The 19,761-nt window shown below is 38.3% G+C and overlaps 2 protein-coding genes and 1 long non-coding RNA gene across 3 annotated transcripts; 1 reads left to right on the plus strand and 2 right to left on the minus strand.

The window, feature by feature from the left end:
- Nucleotides 1-1,637: 1,637 nt before the first annotated feature.
- LOC119792888 lies at nucleotides 1,638-13,149 on the minus strand. The gene is made up of 2 exons (XR_005282038.1): nucleotides 12,685-13,149; nucleotides 1,638-2,163 (listed from the first exon to the last, which is right to left on the minus strand). It is a non-coding gene; the product is annotated as an uncharacterized LOC119792888 (long non-coding RNA).
- Nucleotides 6,791-9,855, plus strand: dlx4b (distal-less homeobox 4b). Its single transcript, XM_038299725.1, has 3 exons — nucleotides 6,791-7,103; nucleotides 7,715-7,911; nucleotides 9,339-9,855. Exons 1-3 carry the CDS (start codon nucleotides 6,791-6,793, stop codon nucleotides 9,597-9,599), a joined length of 771 nt encoding a protein of 256 aa, XP_038155653.1. The 3' UTR covers nucleotides 9,600-9,855.
- A 3,817-nt stretch (nucleotides 13,150-16,966) lies between the features above and the next one.
- Nucleotides 16,967-19,383, minus strand: dlx3b (distal-less homeobox 3b). Its single transcript, XM_038299731.1, has 3 exons — nucleotides 18,870-19,383; nucleotides 18,076-18,260; nucleotides 16,967-17,859 (listed from the first exon to the last, which is right to left on the minus strand). Exons 1-3 carry the CDS (start codon nucleotides 19,210-19,212, stop codon nucleotides 17,542-17,544), a joined length of 846 nt encoding a protein of 281 aa, XP_038155659.1. The 5' UTR covers nucleotides 19,213-19,383; the 3' UTR covers nucleotides 16,967-17,541.
- Nucleotides 19,384-19,761: the final 378 nt, after the last annotated feature.

A 19,761-nucleotide genomic window follows, 5' to 3' on the forward strand; every position in this document is an offset into this window, starting at 1 on the left:
GTGAATTTAGACAATGTTGTCGGATAACATGCAGTGTTTTGCATCAAGTGGGGTCTGGATTAGTCAGCAGGTGGATCCGGATCCGGACCCAGGTCCGCTAATCCGTGACCTGTGATGTAAAAGTTGGTCTAATGAGACCAACTTATTGAACTTTTTGTTATTGATTCTAAGTGCACTGATCACGGTGGTGGCAGCATCATGCAATGGGTGTGTTTTTCAGCTGCAGAGACAGGGCTGAAGTTAAGATGAATGCAGCCAACCACAGATGTCCTGCAAGAAAACCTCTTCTGGAGCGCACTGGACCTCAGGCTGGGCCAAAGATTTGCCTACCAACGAGACAAAGATCCTAAGCACACAGCTAAAAACAGCAACTCTGAGACTATTGTTGACTGGCCCAGCCAGAGCCCTGACCTAAAACCAAATAAGCGTCTGGAGATACTAGATGGCATCTGGAGATACCTGACTCTTGAGATACCTGGATGGTCAACATTGGTGGCTGTCCACCATTGTTCATCATCCCACATAACATAACTGAAGAGGATCTGCAAGGAAGAATTGCAGAGGATCCTCATATTCAGGTGTGGGAAACTTGTTGAATCATTCCCTGTACTAGTTATAAGGTTTTTTTTTCTGAATACTTTGATAATGTGATATTTCTATTTTTCTCTTTTAATGAATTTGCAAAATTTTCTACATTTCAGTTTTTTTCTGTCAAGATGATCCAGAGATGACATGTCTGAGTTTCCTGAGAAATAAAATGAACTTTTTTTTCTTAAAAAAATGGCTGCATTGAAAACAAATAGCAACATTTGAAGGGGTCTTAATACTTCCCTTACATACTGTATGCACCTTTCTTGATCTCCATTTGCCAAGCTTGGTTTTGTTTAGTTTTTTTCTTCTGGGAGACACCTGATAGGCAGCATGTTAGCTGCTGGGTCCTGTGGGCCCTTTGTGTTCCATTGTAGGTCACAATGGAACTTAACACTTGACAGAGCCAGGCCTTGTTGTCAGGAGCTGAACTTGATCCTGTCAAGTTGTTCTCATTGAAGAGCTATAAAGAAAAGGCTTTGACCTCACAGCTTTAAAAGCTCTATGTACCACAAAATACTTATATGCTTTTCAGGACTTTATCAGTGTATTATATGGATTGGATAAGATTGTGTGTGAAATAACCAAGAGCCAGGTTTGACAGTTGGAGTCCACCAAAATATTTCATGTAGGTATGAACGATCTGCCGCCATCTCACTTAACCTGGTAACAATTCAGAGATGAACTGTCCTGCTGCCGACACACAGCATCATTCAAAGCGTTTCCCACTTTAACCCCCGGCATCCCAGCCTGAAAACCTGCAAACCACAGAAAAGGGGGCCTCACGTTACCAAAGGGCCAGGTAACTTCAGATGGATAATCCTACGACCTGGTAAACCGGTCTTCAACCTGGAGCCGTGTGTTTGTGTGTTGATTTGGTGTGCATATGTGTGTGTGATTCCCCTGGGTAAATTATTCTGTTAAACATTACCACCACCACCACCTGTGAGCTCAGCTATCTAAAATGAAAACAAACTGCACGTGTTGACAGTTTTACAATTCTGAATAGCTTTGTTGTCTGCAAATATCTAGTTTGTTAAAAATGTCAGTCTTTTTTAATGATTTTATTGGAAGTTTTTCTCACTTCTGTGGAGCAGATTAATAGTTTGTTAGCTCACACCAAGGTGGTTGTCTTTTATAAAGAAAATGTTGCTTTCTCCTCAGAAAGCCAGTCAGCAACAGCTGGTTTAACCCCAGTTCAGAGAGGAAGATTCCCAGAGTGTGTTTTTAGCCGTCATCTGAACCATCTTCTTTACTTCTTTACTTCACCACCATGAAGTACTGTGAGCAGCCTTTACACCGGAAAACTGCACAGCTTCTCTCCCACGTTGAGCTGGTGACTCTGGAATGTGCGTTGGGCGAGATTTGTCTTTTAATGTGAGGAGTGTGAAAAAACAACAGGGCTGTAAACACCAAGGGTATGGTCCCAGACAGGGTTCCTTGATCCAGATGTGGAGCAGGCACAAAGCTGTCAGTTCAGCCCAGAGCTTTAAGCCCCAAAGCGGTGCCAATGCCGTCCCCGCCGAGGTTCTTCCATCGCTGCAGCCTTAGGGAAGTCTGACGTCTGTAGCCTACCTGTCATGGAGTAAAATCAGACAGATGTGGAGGTTTTACCAAATTCAAAGCCCTGCAGAGTTGAGACAAATAACACAAGTTAATCAGCTTCCCCCACATGACAACAGGCTCAGCACGATGGACTAAAGTTTATGGTTGCATTAAACGGATTCCAGATTTTTCTTTTCTTTTTTCCTTTAGTCCTCCATTAAACCATTTAGGAAAGAGCTGTGAGCGTTGGCGCGCGTTTCTGGCGTCACACACTGCCTGGCAGCGATTAGGCAAACTCAAAGGTCGGACTGAAATAAAACATTTTAGAAAAGAGTCCTGTGATTCGAAATTTTAATGTTCATGCAGTAGCTTTATCTCTCTCTAAAAATATATATATATAAAATTAAATCAGATATATCGCTGTTATTAGTACAGAATAATTTCTATGCTCGCCTCTAAAGCTTTATCCATAACTTGAATTTTTCTCCTTTTTATCTAATATTTTTGTTGTCTTTTCATTGAAAGGATGATTTGAGTCGAATATCATAAGCTCTTATACTGATTCAGGTATTTATATTTTAATTGTCAGTTGCATTATCTTTTTTGTTGTTCCTGAATTAATATCTGATTTTTCTTGATTTCTCTCTTCTTCTTATATGCAGATAGAAATTAGAAGTTAGAATCTAATTACAATAATTATCAGTAGTCAAAATGAAATTATTAGGATGAATATTTTCCAGCAAAATACAGAAAATTAAAGGGGAAATGAAAGTAGACTTAATAGAAAAGGTATTCTATCTCAATTTCAAATGAAGCACAAAGTTAATTAAATTAAATAAACAAAATTTCATATCTTTAAGCCACAGAAAATTGTAAATATGTATTTCTATTCTGAGAATTAAAACATACTTTTATTCTTTTGGTGTAATAAATCCTTAGATGAAACAGAATTCAAGTAATTAAAATGATTTTATTTTAGAGCACATTTTGACTTAAATCACACCAGCAGAAAATCATTAACTTTTTTATCTAAAAGAATATTAAAAATTCTTCAGATGTAACCCTGTCAAACAGCATAAAACAAGATGACAGAAAGAAATGATATGATCATAAATGCTAATAAAAGCATGTATTTCTGTTTGAACACAGACATGTCAGCAGTAATCTGCTGGAGGGTGGGTTTTATTCATGAGAATCTGGATTGTGCTGAACTCTCTGAGCCCCCGACCCGCTAACAGAAAGAATTCAAGAGAAAAATGGCTGCACTTGAGGAATGAGACTGGGGCTGATGGAAGTATGAATGTTCCTGTGTGAAGACGCCCAGAGGAAAGATTAGGGCCGTTCATCTTCTGCCCTTGCTGTTGCTCCTCCTCTGCTCCCTTTACTCCTTTGCTTTTTTTCCCCTGCGGCAGAAAACAGTCATAGAAAAATGTCAGCCTTTCTCTTTGCTTTGGCTTTGTTGATCCATAAAGGACTGACAGCCGCCTTGTTTAGTGTGTTTCACTGCCAGTCAAAGTTTTCTATTCTTTCACACACAACAAAATAAAGGAGGAGAGCAGAAAGCATATCTACACTCATTCAAATTGGACTTCACCGTAAACAGAATTTGGTTCAAGAATATGGTTACCTTCCTGTTTCTAATAGCTGGTTTTGCTTCTATACATCTTAAAGCTGATGTCAAAAAAAAAAGAAAAGACGTGGGTCAACATAGTAGCCTGAGTTTGGCCCCAGTAACAGAGTTACTTGTAGAACATGACGTACCAGCGAAGAAGATCACAGCTGCGGCAGTTGCATGGGAATGTGCTTTTAGTTTGTACACAAAGAATGCTGTCACTCTGCATCAAAGCAGCTTGACAAACGTATTCAAGGGGTGTGTATGAGTGCACACCTCTATCAAAAAAAGCAGCTGCATGAACCATGCCAACTTTGCAGCCAACAGACGCCAGAGAGTCTGACCTGCATTCAGGGCTGTGACTGTTACACACTTCACGCCCTTTTAGGGTGTGTTGGCAGGGCGACGACCAGGGCCAGGTCCAGAACGGCCCTGTATCATGACTGCAGGGTTAATCTTTGTTCTCCACCCGTAATGCTGACATACTTACAAGCTTTAAAAAAAAAAAAAAAAAACTCCTCACCTTAGTCTCTCTGTCCAGACACCTCCTATGAACTCTGTGTGAATCTCACAGTCTGGTTTGTTTTCTGTGCTTTTCAGCTGAAGAGGATGCCTGAGGACAGCCGTCCCAGACTTCCAGGTCTTCAAAGAGTTCTATTTTGCTTTTGTTTAGACAATTCATGTATTTAAAATGGAATTTCTACTCAGTTTTTTCCTGAACTAAACAAAGCAGAGAGACTAGTCTGTACCTGTGTATTTCCACCATTCCCACAGGCACAGGGATGTGTTGAATCTTCAAGGCCTGGTGGATTAGGTCATACATTTGTCCCCCACAGTCGCTTCTCCTCATTGTTTTATTTTGCCAAAATGTTCACAGGGATAATAATTTGTGGTTTTGTTCCAGCCTAAAAGCTTGGAAACTGATCTAACCACCCCCTACCATCCTTTAATACCCGCAGATTCTCAGTAGCAGCACACAGGGAATGACATGACCAAAATGATGGGGTTGGACAGCGGCTCAGCACTGCTGCTCAACCCACCAAAGCTCTGCTTGTAATTTCCCTCCAGCACATATTGAAGGCTGTGTGATTTATTTCAGAGTAGATGAGCTATCTGAATGAGCAGGGACACAATGTGAGAGTGCATCCTGTCACTGTGTGGAAACTTTTCTCCATCTGTGGATTCATTAGGCCTTGTGGAGAGAGTAAATGCATGCTGCAGATTCTTTGAGGCTGCAGTTCCCCCCCTTATACGCGCTATTGTTGGACGTTCAGAGTCTGAAATCACAATTTGTTATCTGTTCTCAATTTTTGCTTAAATTCTAAATTCTAATTTTATATTGAAATAATAAATGACAATTGATGTATTATTTTCTTTTTTGTAAACCAATTTCTATATTTATTTTTGGATGGAAGTTAAACACATTTTAATAACCTCCTCAGCAGCGTTATGCCTAAATTCTTCTGATGATAAAATACTTAATTATACATTTAAACAGGATGCCCCCTAACTTTGGCAATAATAGTAAAGAAATGGAATAAACCAATGTTGCAACATGCGCAGATAAATGTTGCCAGATTTACTGAAGAATAATAGCAGTGTGTAATGATATGTAGATCCTAAATCTTTTTCATCTAGAAATGTAATTTATTTCATTAGAGTCTAAAACTTACTTTATTTGCACGTGATAAAATATTATACTGCTTTAGAAAGTTGGATGGCAGTGGAAAGGTATATTATAGTTTAAAATAAAGAAATTAAAAACTAATAATTGTAAGAACAAAAAACTTAGGAGGATGTCAGACGAACATGCAGTAAAACATAATAGTTCACTGCATTCCTGATGAACGGAAGTTATACAGGAAATACTCTGAAACAGAAAATAATATAACTGTTTATTATAAAGATCAAAAAATTAAATTACATTATTTAAATTGTTATGATACAACACATCATATATTCATACACATTCCACAATTTACTAGAGCTTAATGTTGCACTGGTAATGAAAAAGGCATAAAGTTATATTCCTCTAAGCTGTGTTTAAAAGAAGCAAAATGAGAACTGAAATGACTTTTTTAAAGAAAAAAAGAAATGTTTATCACAAAGATTTAAATCGATTTTGGAAGTAAATTAGTTAAAAAAAATTAACAAAGAAGGACAAGCATGTTCACAATGTAAATTAGATTTTTTTTTAAAACAAAGGGACACAAATTTAACATATTGAGGCTATTTTTATTGTCTAGCAGCTATATTTGACCTAATGGAGTGTTCTTCAACATGTCCTGAAGTTTATGCAAAAATAAAATAAAGAAGTAATAAGGATTGATTCTTTGACACTTTTCAGTCTATCATGAACTTGCTTTTTTGCTTTCATTTTATCTAATTACACCTGTTAACATTAAATAGTGTATCATATGACTTTGAACCACAACATCAAATGAAGCAATGCTTTTATGTTGCATGAATAGTTATTTATTATGTAATAATGTCTAAACCTGTTTTAATTTTTATTCAAACAAGAGGTTTTAATAGAAAAACGTGTTATTTTGTTTCCCGCCAGCATATAGGGACTTTTATATTTTCTATGCTTTTTTAATTTATAAAAAAAACGGTAATATTTTATCAGTCAATCCGCTCGGAGCGGTGTGCTGTTCCGTCCATTCGTTAATCAATGGGAGGAGGCGCTCTCTCCCATATTAATGAAGTTAATGGTGCTGCTCCGGTGACAGCCTGCTGCTGCAGACCAATCAGAGAGCTCTATGGTGGAGAGCTGCCTGTTAGTCGCGCTGCACGCAGGATCTGTTTGAAGAACCATGTCAGCTCCTCTTCTGATCTAAACATCTTTCGCTTTTGCTTCCTTTTTACCTCCAGAAACACCTGCCAAAAACATGCCCGCTGTGACTTTGTCCTGCGTGGACGTTTACCTTTCAAACAGCGCGTTGGATTTAAGGGTGGAACTGCTCCAGATCTCCTTTGCTTTCTGACAGAACCTGATGAAATCCTCCTGAGAGCGGCGGCTTTATGAACTTGCGCATTAACTAAATGATGTCTGTGGGTTTTATGCCCGACAGTTTGAACGGCTCCGATCCCTCCAAGTCGGCCTTCCTGGAGTTCGGCCACGGACACCCGGCGCACCAGCAGCACTCCGCGGGACTCTCACATATTTACCCCGTGCATGGCCTCCACGTTTCCGGACATTCTCAGCACGAAGCCCCCTTTCCTGGCAATGCGTCTTACGGCCCCCCGCTGGGATACTCGTACCCGGGTGCGATGAACGCGCATCCATCATCCGCCTACATGTCCCCCTACCAGCACAGCAGCGGCGGCCTGAGCCACAGCAGATTAGAGAGGACAGGTATGTGGAACAAGCAAAACAAACTACAACAACAAAACAACACATTGGACTAAAGCGTAAATACGCGTAAGGGGCGCATTTTGAAAAATGTATATGGGGGCGTCTGTTATTGTCATTATTATGAAATAAAAATTCTCCTTTTGCATTATCCAGTGTTTTTATTAACATCGCGGTAAATGATTGTTTTTACTCGCATGGTCTAAGAAACTGTTGCTTAAATCTTTTAATCACAGGTTTTAGATGCTGTATCCGTGCGCATAATCCTGCTTCTATAAAGATGGACCACGTAACTTAAACTTTATTGTCATTTTGGACACAGACTGTATACAAAACGAAATTTCGATGCATACAGCTTTGGACGGTGAATGAGCAGCTGTCATTTTGTTTTTCTTTTTGTTTTTTTATTATTTGTTTGTTTTTTGTTCTGGGGTTGTTTTGTTTTGTATTTTTTTGTATTCTTTTGTTTTGTTTGTTTGTTTTTTTGTTGGGGCTGTTTGATTAAAAGAACTGCACAGTCAAATGTGACCTGTTCAGCCCGCAGCTTGAGACCCGCCAGTCAAAAGTTGGAAATGTGCCTCCTAAAACTTTGTTTTTTGTCTCTTATCTCTAAGATCCCAACAAGTCCGCGATCAATGAGAGCAGGGACATCCGTCTGGTGAACGGAAAGGGGAAAAAGATGCGGAAACCCCGAACCATCTACTCCAGCCTGCAGCTGCAGGCTCTGCACCAGCGCTTTCAGCAGACCCAGTACCTGGCCCTCCCGGAGCGCGCAGACCTGGCAGCCAAACTGGGGCTCACGCAAACTCAGGTGGGTGTCCTGCTCCTGCAGGGGAACTGATCGCTGTTAAAATGCTTGATGCACTTTGGGAATCTGTGAAGGATTCAGTTGATTGAAAGTCTGTCTCATGCATATAGATTAGCTGCGCAGCCCACTGATTATCTTAACATGCATGTATATTGTTCATGACAGAAATCACAGCTGAGAAAATAAGGAAAACATTTTGTCCTTCAAGGACGAGGAATCATGGAGTAAATTTGTTAATTAATCCTTTAATGAGCTCGTCTTCATTTATTGGGTTATTTAGTAAAACTCAAACGTGTATGTATTTATATTTATTTGTTTAATTTAATTGTTTATTTATTTAACTATACTTTCCTGGATTGTATTTGGGTAATGTCGACAGTTTGCGCCCGGATTTATCTGCTGTGCACATATATTTCATAAAGCTGCAGGTACAACAGGACATCTGATCATCTTAAGGTCTCCTCGACATTTGTAGGCCTAATTTAATCTCAGCTAGAAAGAAAGAAAGAAAGAAAGAAAGAAAGAAAGAAAGAAAGAAAGAAAGAAAGAAAGAAAGAAAGAAAGAAAGAAAGAAAGAAAGAAAGAAAGAAAGAAAGAAAGAAAGAAAGAAAGAAAGAAAGAAAGAAAGAAAGAAAACGAAAGAAAGAAAGAAAGAAAGAAAGAAAGAAAGAAAGAAAGAAAGAAAGAAAGAAAGAAAGAAAGAAAGAAAGAAAGAAAGAAAGAAAGAAAGAAAGAAAGAAAGAAAGAAAGAAAGAAAGAAAGAAAGAAAGAAAGAAAGAAAGAAAGAAAGAAAGAAAGAAAGAAAGAAAGAAAGAAAGAAAGAAAGAAAGAAAACGAAAGAAAGAAAACGAAAGAAAGAAAGAAAGAAAGAAAGAAAGAAAGAAAGAAAGAAAGAAAACGAAAGAAAGAAAGAAAGAAAGAAAGAAAAAGAAAGAAAGAAAGAAAGAAAGAAAGAAAGAAAGAAAGAAAGAAAGAAAGAAAGAAAGAAAGAAAGAAAGAAAGAAAGAAAGAAAGAAAGAAAGAAAGAAAGAAAGAAAGAAAGAAAGAAAGAAAGAAAGAAAGAAAGAAAGAAAGAAAGAAAGAAAGAAAGAACAACAAATAGAGAGAGATGTTACTAATAAGTTATTAATAAAATATAAATTTTATAAAATAATTTTGCCTTACATTCTTCTAAGCTTCCCCCGCGCCCTGGGCTTGGCTTTATTTCATATTCCTAATCTAAGTTTGTATCAGTTACACCCACGCAAGGAATCTATTTTTAATAAGTTTGGTGTATCAATCAACTATTATGCAAATTTATCTCACAGGAGGTCTGGGATTTAACAAAAAAAATATTAGGAAGTCACAGATCTGATGAAAAACGGATCAAGTAGCCTATTTCCCCTCCAATGAAAGTTGTGTGTTTTCATCTTTGTTTTTCCGTGTTTTAGGTGAAAATATGGTTTCAGAATAAACGCTCCAAGTACAAAAAGATCATGAAGCATGGCGGAGGCTCAGAGGGGGAGCACATCCACAGCTCCAACTCCATCTCCCCTTGCTCTCCTTCCTTACCCCAGCTCTGGGAGGTCTCTATGGCAACCAAAGGAACCCAGATGCACCCGAACAATTATATGAATGGTTTTGGCCACTGGTACCCGAACCACCACCACCACCCTGACCAGGACGCCTTGCAGAGGCCGCATCTAATGTGAATGGACAGCCAACGGTTGATCGGCCAATATCAACTCACAGGACAGGAAATGACTGATATCTCGTGGGGATAAACTGCATGGTTCCTCGTGCACGTGCTTTTTACTAAATTCAGTTTTTGCTGCAACATTCTATGACGCTCAACTGTTTTTGAAAGTCATTGCAGCTCTTTCTGCAGGACATCAGATCACCTGATTGTGGACTTTGTGTTTGCAGCTGAAATAGACAATCTGTATAAAGGAATTTTAGAGAATGTAATGTGTGGGTTGATTCATTTCACCTAAAACTATACCTGCTGCGTAAGAGTTCATCCTTTAATAACTCATCTATTGCTCTTTTCTTGGACAATCTTAAGCTATAGATCATTTCAATGCAATAACTTCTGAATGATTTATGAGTTTTTAAGTGTTATGTGCTTGTAAGAGCATCCAAAGCCTTCTGGGTTATTCCGAATTAATTAATACTTGAATGCAAAGTCAAAACTTAGGATCAACCTTTTGAATACATATTGGATCATCCTTTTCTGCTTTGCGAAACATTAGATTGCACTTTTTAGAGGTTTTGTAGCCGTAAATTAATTAGATTATTGGCTAGATTATATTCCTGGATCTGAGAGTGTTTTTTTTTTATAATCCAGAGTTTAAGCATTTTGGCATGTTTTTGTGCAACTTTTACGCACGAATTTAAACCCTTCGTTTAGATCAAATACACGAGTCTCGCCGTTTGATCTAATTTTAGATTGGAGGAAAGCATTTTCCTCTCATTTTCAAAAAAAGCAAAGAGGCCGTTGCATCTTTGTCGGAAAAGAAGAACAAGGTGACATGCATCTGGTTCCATGCCGTGAGAGGGGAAGAGCGCACGTTTGAGCAGTGAGTTCAAACAACAAAATCACTGCTGTCATAATACAGTGACAAATGAGCGCGCCAGGCCTGCAACACACTGCGCGGACTGCAAATCCTGCTGCTTACAGTTTAATCACACTCAGATTGGAGCATTTATCTCTCTGCTGGTGCTCTTGATTAAATCGAGAGCTGATTTCTGATTAATGAAGCTGAAAAGTTCGTACAGAGCCATCCAGTAACTTTATTTAATATTTTTCATTCATCACCCTGAACATTTCGGGTCTGGCAAACATTAAGAGCAATTTGTCTGATGTCACATACAGGGATTAGAGGAATAACAAACTATGCATTCAGTTTTCCCCAAGATGTTTACCCTAATATTAGTGGGAAATCCTCTGGGGTTATCTGAATTAAAATACCGTCACCGTCAAGGCAAACTTAAAATTCAATAACTACTGTTGGTTTAACTGTTTGTAACTGTTAAACAGGGAAGCAATGTTTGAGAGTGCTTCTGATTTAAAAGCTAAGAAACATAAAGTGAAATTTTAAGCTTCTTGTTTAAAACATTAAATTGGGTCAAGAAGAGCTAATACCATACATCTCCATTGTTTAAAATAAACTAAGCTAAAAAAACAGCAAACTTTTTAAATCTAATAAAATTAGATGGTCATTGAATCTATCTCTAACAGTGTCAAGAAGCTCTGTTTAAAAGAGGTTAGACTTAAGAGCTACACTGTAAAAAATTATCTTGGGCTGTTGAATATTAGCCAGGATAAACATAAAAATATTTTCATAAGCAATATCAGTTGTTTAAATTTAGATTTTAAAATTAATCAATTTCCACCAATATCAGCAGCTTTTATTTGGTAAAACTTGGTTCTCTAACATATTAATATTTTTAACGCTATCTGTTCTCTGCAGGAAACAGTTATTTTCTTTATTTTATATATTTTGTTTGAGTTGCCTAATAAATAAATATCCTAATAAAAGTTAAAAATGTTTATTTTAAGAAAGTTTCTATGTTGGAACAAGAATACACTTCTTTTACTAGCCTTATGACAGGGCTAATGCTTAAAAAAAATCAATCAAACCCTGATCACACATTTTACGGTTGTCAGGGCAACACTTCAGATTTGACCACGTTAGCCTCTGAAGCTGGGATTGTTAACAAACTAGCTATGCTGCTAAAAAAGCTCAAACTGAATGTGAAAACAGAAACTATCACAGTTATATGTCTTATTACAATCATTCACTTTTAACTTATTTAAATAGTTTATTCAAAACATAATTCAGTAACAACAACCCCAAAAAAATGTTTATTTCTTTTTTTTTTTTTTTGTTGGACACAAAACACAACTGACAAGAAAGCGATAGATTTAACCTTAATATTACGATGAATTCTTTTCAACATATTTAGCTAGAAGTTGACACCAAAAATAAAAAAAGGATGTTAAAATTAAAATAATTCTGAAGATATTTTTCCACATTAGTATGGCTGGTTGCAATTTTATAATTACAATGGCTAATATAATATTAAAAAATAAAAAATAAAACTTTCTAGGTTTCCTTTAACTCCTTAAAGTTCAGACACTCTGTAGCAATGATCGTTTGGTTTTATCTGATTTTACAAAGGAAGAACATTTTTTAATTTTTTTAATTTGAGTTCATTCAAGAGTTTGTTACATGCAAGAGAATTCTGCTCATTAGCATTTTCTAAAATCTACTACATTTTTTAAAAAGGTGTTTCTATCGTGTTTATTTATCAACTTTGACTTTAGAACTGAAGCTTAAACATATATGATATCATATATGAAAATACTATTTGATCTGTTCCATTAAAATACTTTTTCTACCTGAATTCATAAACAGATTCAAATGTTTCCTGCAAAATGAAAGAACAAAATGCTGAAAGAGAGATGATTGACAGATCATTAAGGTGAATTCTGATCAAAAATATTCAGGATAGTCTTTTTTAGACCCATTACTGAATATTAAATCAATAACGTAACACATCTTTTAGATTTTTAATGGAGGGTGCTTAAAGGCCAATAAAAAGCTTTTTTTATAGTGTAATTTTACAGCCACATCATTTAAGACGCTCTCGTTTAGCAAACCCTCATTCTTGTTGCTTCGTGGAGGAAGAAAACTGCTATTTAAATTTTGCATTTTATGTCTACAGGTTCTAGCTGTTAGTTTTAAGAGAAACACAAGGTTTGAGCAGAACATCATCTCCTTCAGCTCTTACCTGGCCTGAGGCGCGCAGGAGCTCCTCAGCCGTCTGTTTCTGGGAAGAACAAAACGCGCAGCAGAGGCGCGCAGTTTTTCAACCCCTCCGAGCTGATTTTTCCTCTCATAACGAGCCGTTTTGTGACATATTAACATCTCCTTCTTTGTACACCCTTTTCACCTCCTCACTCCTGATCATTATGCTGCCTTGTTAATAAACATGCGGGAATAAGAGGCGAGCGCTGCTGTATGCTGAACCCAGCTGACGGAGGGGGGCATCGGGGAAAATTATAGGTAATTTCACATCTCTAGATCAGAATAATGGCTCTGTGGAGTTGGACAGAGAAGAGTGGGAGCTTTCAAATGGAGGGGGGCCAATTATCACGTAAGCCAAAGTGAAAAGGCCTTCCCTGTGTATTAGACAAGCTGAGAGGAGCGGATGGAAGGCTGGGATGACGGCTTGAAGGTTCCTGATAAAGGCAGCTCTGGCTGTATCAATGATGTGGATGCTTCTGCTTATCAGATATGAGCAGGCTGATGGGTTTTAATTGCAGGAAAGCAATAAGAGGGAAAATAGCTTGTTATTAAATCTCCGTTCCTGTGAATGGGTGAATGGCAAAGCAGGTCTCCGGGGCGATTATTGTTATTAACTTGAAGGATCTGACATGCAGGGTAATTGCAAATTCACTCTCTTCCCCCCTGGAAGAGAGTGAATGCATGGTTTCATAAAATAGACCTTGGCTTACAGTTTCAGGGCATGTTGCACAAAAACATTTGGAGATGTGTGGAATAAAGGCCTTTAAATAAGGATGGCCTATAAGGGAAGGCATCGGAAATACAGTGACGCATGCTTTGCCTGCTCTTCTCCAGCCTGGACTTGTCCTATCTTGGCCTAAAACAAAGGTCAGGCAAAGTTCATGGCTCCGCAGCTGTCCGTGATGCCTTCCTCCCTTCATTTCACCCAGGTTTACAGCGAAATGACCAGCCTGAGTGATCCTAATGCAGCCGGGGACAGCGGGACAGCTGCTGGGAGTCTTTCCGTGGCTGCAGAGCCCGACCTCTGCCTCAACCCGCCTGCATGCACTCAGGAGACAAGCTCTAACACTTGGGGTGTTGAGATGTGCTCCCTGCAAAACATTACATGTTCACGCACATTTCTATTTAATGACTCGCCTATTTAAGATCAATACCGCCTTCTATTAAGTAGAGGAGTTTTAGCTCAATGGAGCTGTCCACATTTTGGCTAAATTGTTGAAACCCAGGCCTTGTCAGCTAAAGGCATCTTAAAGTAAACACCTATCTCACTTTCAACCACACCTCTTTATGTAGAACAGATTTAAAGTTTCACTTTTCAACCACATTTTGCCTTCTACATCAGGTGTCACTTTCCATAACGTTATAGCAACCATATATCTCTTTATAGACATGCTTTTTCACATTTCACACCATTTTATGGAAACCTCAGTGTCATGTTCCACTTTTTAAACACATTTAAAGATTCATACATGCATTTAGTCTTCATTATTAGACTTATATTCATGTGTCTCTTTTCACCTTTCAGGTTTAAAGCATGTCATTTTTCCCTTCTACTTCTTAACATTATTTTTGGCATTATTGTCTTATTATCTTACTATTATCTTATTATTTGTCTTATTATCTTTATATTTTTAATCAAATGTGCAGTAAAAAAAATAATGCAACCTTTTTTGGCATCCACTTAATCATATTTAGTTAACTTAACACTGTTGTTGTATGTCCCACCCTGCTAACATGAAAACAATTGTGTTTAAGTAAAAAAATATATTAAGTCAAATGCCAAACATGGTTGCATTGCTTTAAATATAAGTAAATATTTTGCTTTTTCCTGACAAATGTACAAATAATTCTCACGGTATGCTCAAGTTCAACAGTTCTCCAGCCACCTTCCCACACCCTCCATTGCTCTAACACTTGACATATTCAGAGATGACATATATGGACATGCCTGAAAGCCCCCGGCCCACTTGCTGGTGAATGCATGTTTGTCCTCAGCACAAATGTTTCCCCTGACAGTACACAGCCACAGTCCGGAGAGCCCACACACACTGAGGGAGCCACCAGGGGGGGGATCACATACTTTGTGATGAGATTTCATTGATATCAAAAGGCAATAGTCATCATGCCGCTTTTGTCAAATCAGCACTGGGTGCATTTCCATGCTGACTGATGCCATAGACAACTGGTGTTGAGTTTAGGGGACATAAAACACGAAGGGCACGCAAGGGAGATGGGATTAAGGGCTGGGAAACGTTAAGCTGCTTGTAGCTGAATCTGTAAACATGTGCTGGGGAGGTGGTGCCCAGAAAATTATAAGCTAGAAGGAAAAAAAAAATCTCTTTTATAAATGTCGTAAAAAAAGGATGCTTTAAATATTTTTTTTTTATTTGCAAACAAAGATAAAATATTGTCTTTAATGAACACACACATATTGAATATTATAGAGGCAGATTTACTATGATTTTATAGGTTTATAGTGTGCTATAGTGAAAATAAATCTTAATTAAGGTCAAACATAATTAATTCATTCTCCACTTTTGTATTTAATTTAAACCTTAAATGGGTGTCAGTCATCATTGTTGTTCCTGTCTGAATGATCCTTTCTTAGCCTCTCATGAACCCGTTTAAACCTCCATGGCTGTTATTGCTTTTGATGTTTGACTTGACAAACAGGAATAAACTGATATTTCAAATATAATATTGTAATTTTATGCCTTGACAGTAATGACAGTAATAACAATTATGAGTGACTTGATCTTTTGGCTTTGCCTATAGGGCAGCCACGTCGGGGGAAGCTCACATTGTTTGGTGTTTTTATGTTTCTGAAGAAATCTGTTCATAAGAGGAGGTCAAAGTAAATATTAATACAGGAAATTATTCCAAATACGTGAAGAAAATACCTTTGTCTGGCTGAACAATATGAAAAAAATGCGGAAAAGTGAAATACCAAAAGGTTTAGATAAGGAAAACTGAAAGACTAAGGGATCTACGTATTTAAAAAAAGAGAAAAAAAAATAAATTAAAGTGAGAGATGTTTGCTGGAATATTTTAAATTGTCTGAAAACTCAAATGTAACAAAAGAAAAAGTTTGCATGAAGACGTCCGCATTTGTATTAAAGCGAGAGAAAAAAGAAAGCTATAAACAAGCCCACATAATGATTTCAGTGGGTTTTAATTGTGGTCAAAATTATAAGATTATCCAAAAGTCTTAATATGTTTGGTTGGGATCTATAGAGCAAAAGGACAGATTTTGGCGTAATTGTAGGGATTGATAAAGAAAAGAAGTGCAAACATTAAACAGACACTAAAGATGGCTGTCCACCAGAGCTGCGCTCACAGAAACGCCTCCACGGCTGAGCGCGTCCCATTTAATTAAAGGCAGCAGAAACCTTCATTGGGAAAAAAGAAAAAAGGGCGCCGAGGCAGCCAACATTTTATCTCCGTGGCGCAGTGGTGGTCCATGTGGACAGACTCAAAATCAGCGCTTTCTCCATCATGCTATTATTATTTTCTGTGTGATAGATCAGACCAAGCAGCCTGAGCTCACATTTAAAATAATTATCAGATTTAGGAGAGCAGCTGTTTTATTGTCTCTGCTTCTTTATAAATATGTCACTGGGATCCCGGCGGTCAGCGGGTAACACTGGTTCCTCCTAACTAGCCTCACTCTGCTGACATGTACAACACTACAGCCACAATTAATCTGCACAGGTTTTCCTCTTCCTCTAAAACTAAATCATTGTTTAAACGATGTTTAACATCGCAGAATGAAGTATAACTCTATTCAGTGAAATGCTTTGGTGGTCTCTTTGTGCCAACATGTTCTGCAGCAGAAATGCAATTAAAACCAGTGACATGTCTGCAGCTATAGCACCGAAAATACAAAAGCCAAGCGGGAACCATTATTATTACTACTGTAGGTTGTTAAATTTGCGGACAAATTTGAAATCTGCGACTTAAGCAGCTTTTTTCTCCAATGTTTGTCACCAAAAAGTTACAAAAAAAAAAAACTGTTTCAAATGAATTTAGACTATTTGGGTAGATGTATTTTTACGTACAAGTTGGTCACTTGTTTTTCTTTTTTTGTTTTTTAAAGAAAACTTTAATTTCCTTTTGGCTTTTTTATATTTGCTCATATTCTAATCTTTATTTTCGGTCGGATTGCCTATAGTGCTCCCTTTCAAGCGAGCCTTAAACAGTGTCCTGAATTCCCCTGCAGACCCATTGGATTTTTTTCCCCAGAGAAAAGGGCTTCACACAAAACATACAATTAACACTTTTATTCATTAGACAGGAAGGCAACATTTTGAGTCATTACATGAATATAAAAACGGTCTGATAGCACCATGGTGCAGTCTTTCTGGTTCAAATATGATCATAGTGGTTCTGCATATATATATTTATATATAAACACTTATTTACAACCTTCAGATTTTTTTTTGTACAAATCCTTATAAATATGTCCTGAGTTCTTTTCTCTGTTTTTTTAGAGTTCTCCACAAACCCACATGCATAATTGGTTGCAGCACGGTTTTGTGATTTTGTGTTCAGGCTACTTATTTTTTTTTTTTTTCAAATTCTTTGCATATTAATTTACAAAAGAAGCTAAACATATGAAGAAAAAAAGATAAATAATTTAAAGAACACACCAGATGTCTGTTAAATATGCTGCCAAAAGTGATTAGAAATCCCTTATGTGCTTTTTAAAACTGGATTCCCAGCTCTGAAAACTGCGATCATCGAGAGACAGAAAGTTTCCGACCTCCTCTAGCTCCAGGGAAGTTTGCTCTGCAGAGTCACTGTCTGTGGGTAGAGCTGAGGATCTGCGCCTGAGTCCGAGTTAGTAAACAGCTCCCACGCTCTGCTGCGGCACCGGGTGGTGCACGGTGCCCGGGTGCTGTAGGTGTGACCCCTGCTGGTACCAGTGGTTGGAATAATCCTCCAGGTAGGGCGGAGACGCGCTGTGCGCCGGCTGCTGCACCTGAGGCCGGCCGATCGGCGTGTTCTGAGGGGGGTTGCTGCTGTCCCACACGGCGGGGGAGGGCGGAGAGTTACAGGCCATGGAGTCGCTGGCATTGGGACTATGCTCCAAGGGGACTTCACCGTTTTTGTACAGCTTCTTGAACTTGGATCTCCGGTTCTGGAACCAGATTTTGACCTTAGAAGGAAAAAGAAACGAGAGTGTTAATTTAAAACATTTGATTGAATATTGATATAAATCGACTGATTAAATATATAAAATAATAAATATAATAATAATAAATAATAAATTATATATAAATATAAAGAGTTATTTTTTATTTAATGTATTGTTTTTATATTCTAAACTGATAAGTTAGCTTAAAATGACTGGAGATGATGGAAGGAACCTCACCTGTGTCTGAGTGAGGCCCAGCTGGGCCGCCAGCTCCGCGCGCTCAGGAAGCGCCAGGTACTGCGCCTTCTGGAAGCGCCTCTGCAGGGCAGCCAGCTGGTAACTCGAGTATATCGTCCTCGGTTTGCGGATCTTTTTTGGCTTTCCGTTCACCATGCGGACCTCAGGCTCTGGCTCCTCTTTCACTGGAAATTCACAACAACAAAGTCCGAATAAATCCAGCTGATCGTATAAATCAACACGTCAAAAACAAAACAAGGAGAAAAAAAGAGCAATAGAAAGAGCCTATCTGCCGCAAACGATTTCAAACCCTAAACGGGATCATTGTATATAATAATACAAGTAAAAAACGACGTTTATAAGATCCAAACGTAACTAATATAAGTAGCAATAAAGGTAAGAAGTGCATAAAAAAAAAAAACATATTATAAAATCAACAGAAAAAAAGAGTTAAAACAAAAACTGTGAATAAAATACATGTTAAAACTGCAAAAAAATTAAAGGCTTATGAAACATTAATTTCGCCCTCTTTGAGTATGGACTTTGAGGTCGCAAAGAGAAGCCTTTTAAAAAATTAAAAGTTATCCTTTATATACTTAATACATCAATTCCAATTGTAATTTTACAACATATATTTCCCAATTTATGATATTTATTTATTTGTATATTTTATGTTCTACGATTCTGAGAGGAAATTTCTTAATTTCCTCAGACATTTAGTGAGAAATATTTAAATAAAATAAAAAATCCGTCTTGAGATGATGGGAATGTTCCTGGATCAGGACATGGTTTACCTGAACCCGGAGGGGAGGCCTGCAGGTGATCTCTGTTGTAATGTCCGTACTGTCTGTAGCTGTTCGTGTAGGGATACTCTGATTTGGTTGGATAGGCTCCAGCAGCTCCCATCCCATTCAAATTAAACTGATGGTGGTAAGAGTTGATCGGCTGTCCGTACGCCTGGCTCTGGTAATACTCATGGTGGCCGTGGGACGTCTGTCCGCTGTAGTAGCCCATGTCCGTCACCGAGGACTCGGGGAGAGTCGGAGAGTCCTTGGAGCTCGGATGGCAGCTCATAGATCCGGGTAGATCTGTTAGAATACTCGCGATCTTCTTCTCGTAGTTCTGTCCGGCGCTCATGGTGAAAGAAGCGCTCCGGGAATAAAAGAACAAATAAAAAAGAGAGAAATCCTCCTTCCTGTTGGTTTGCTTTAAGGAGAGGCAGAGAAAAACAATGCTGGCGCTTCAAGGATGCTGAGGTTATAGTCCTCTGAAACTCCTCCAGCTGCAGAAACTTTCTTAATGCATGGCTCAGCTGCTGTGACACAGAGTTATACGGAGCTGAGCTGCAGCCCGCCCTCCTATTGGCTGGAACCCCCCCGCGCGCTCACTGAGGCGCCCTGATGAAATCCAGCCTTCTGCAAGGACGCTCTCACACCAAAATACCTTTTATTATTATTTTATTGCAATATTTACCTGTAAACCATTCAGCTCCACACACTTTAAAAATGAGCTGATTTTGAAGCTGAGTGCCGCTCATTGCCACACAGGGCAGCCGGCATGTTTTTCTAAAGCCTAATCCTGCAGCCAGACTGTCTCCCTAATGTTTTATGCAATGTTTTCTTAACAGCATCGAGATCACACTTTATTGAGCCTACTGATGTGCTGCCAGCCGCCCCCCCACAGACT

Source organism: Cyprinodon tularosa, unplaced genomic scaffold (assembly GCF_016077235.1).
Source record: "Cyprinodon tularosa strain WSP-4 unplaced genomic scaffold, ASM1607723v1 ctg433, whole genome shotgun sequence".
Lineage (NCBI taxonomy): Eukaryota > Metazoa > Chordata > Actinopteri > Cyprinodontiformes > Cyprinodontidae > Cyprinodon > Cyprinodon tularosa.